The 1,339-nt window shown below is 39.8% G+C and overlaps 1 protein-coding gene across 1 annotated transcript in view; it reads left to right on the forward strand.

Annotated features, from left to right (window-relative positions):
* MCM9 (minichromosome maintenance complex component 9) overlaps window positions 1-375 on the forward strand; it is a 46,731-nt gene extending 46,356 nt beyond the window's left edge. The window contains exon 13 of the mRNA XM_009325683.1: window positions 5-375. Within this exon, the coding sequence (XP_009323958.1) occupies window positions 5-375 (371 nt within the window). The remainder of the gene's footprint in view (window positions 1-4) is intronic.
* The last annotated feature ends 964 nt before the right edge of the window (window positions 376-1,339 follow it).

The following is a 1,339-nucleotide window of genomic DNA, read 5'->3' on the forward strand; positions in this document are numbered from 1 at the left end:
GAAGTCAGTTTTGATGCCATGTCATCTCCACCCACTGAAAAGAAAAGGGAGGGAGAGGAGAAGCTTTGTGGCCCAAGCACAGGGAAGGTGCGCTCCAGCACATTAGCCAAACTGTCGACGTTCTCCTTTGCATCACGTCCCGAGTCAAAATTGGAAACCTCACCTACCATTAAGATTGACACTAACAAGGAAAGCCATAGCCCATCGCTGAAGGTGCGTGTGAGCAATCCTAGCAGAAGGAAGAGTTTCGCGTTGGGTAATGCTAGTAAAGCCAGTGTGGTCCCACAGAAATCTCTCTTTTCAATAGCGGAGCTAGATGATGCTACATTAGATTTTGATTGGGATGAAGAGGTTAGGAAAAATCCAAGCACGTAACATTTATATCCTCCAAATTACTTAACATACAGTTCTTCTGAATCTCCATCCTTCTATCAATTGTATCTGTAGTTTACAAAGCATTTAAAAATAATCATCCTGGACCTCTGTTGATACCAGTGAACATACTTTCTTTAAGGGACGTAAACTTTACGTAAACTAGGGACTGCATGTACTGCAGGCCTGATGTGGCTTTTAGTTTTCTAAACTCTTCCCAAGACTACTTATATTAGTTGACTGTTTTGATTGACCTGATGTAACCTGAAGACTTGTATGGCTACGTTCATACATCCAGAGTATAGTGAATCTTGCAGAAGAGCAGGCTTAATTGACTGTTATCCTTTATTTCCTGTAACGGTTAGAATTATACGCGATTCAGATTGTCCTTCCAAATGACTATGCCACTTTAGAAAAATTATGATGCTAAAGCTATGTCATTATATTTTGTTCATCTATATATGCTGTTTGTCTTAGTGTAGTTAGCAATATTGAGATTTATCATCATGCTGTGGTAAGTATTTCTGTATTATCAGTATCATGACAATTCTGCTGCATCTCTGCTTACCGTGCTCCTTGTCACAGTGCTGATGTTGAAGACATGGATCAAGAGCTTTTTGTTTCTGTTTTTTTTCTAATTTCAATTTTAAATACACTGGTTCAGGTATCTGTGTCTGTACTCTGGGTCATTTTACCAAAACCCAACTCTGTAATAAACATACAGTTCTTCGCTGCAGAGAGAACAATTTCAGGTGATTGAATGGGAGCCCTCAGTAACCAGGGTAACTTTAATGCAGGCATTAAGCCCTGGCATATAAGCTACACTTCAAACCTAGCAGCATGGTGAAGAGCTACCCTAGCGTAGCTTGGTTCTGACTCAGATAATGTTTACTTGACTATTTTAATTGTGATTAGAGTTTTACTGCATCTGATATGCAGTTCATCTTCTGTAGCATGCTGCATCCTG

This window comes from Pygoscelis adeliae, unplaced genomic scaffold (genome assembly GCF_000699105.1).
Source record: "Pygoscelis adeliae isolate BGI_AS28 unplaced genomic scaffold, ASM69910v1 Scaffold54, whole genome shotgun sequence".
Classification (NCBI taxonomy): domain Eukaryota; kingdom Metazoa; phylum Chordata; class Aves; order Sphenisciformes; family Spheniscidae; genus Pygoscelis; species Pygoscelis adeliae.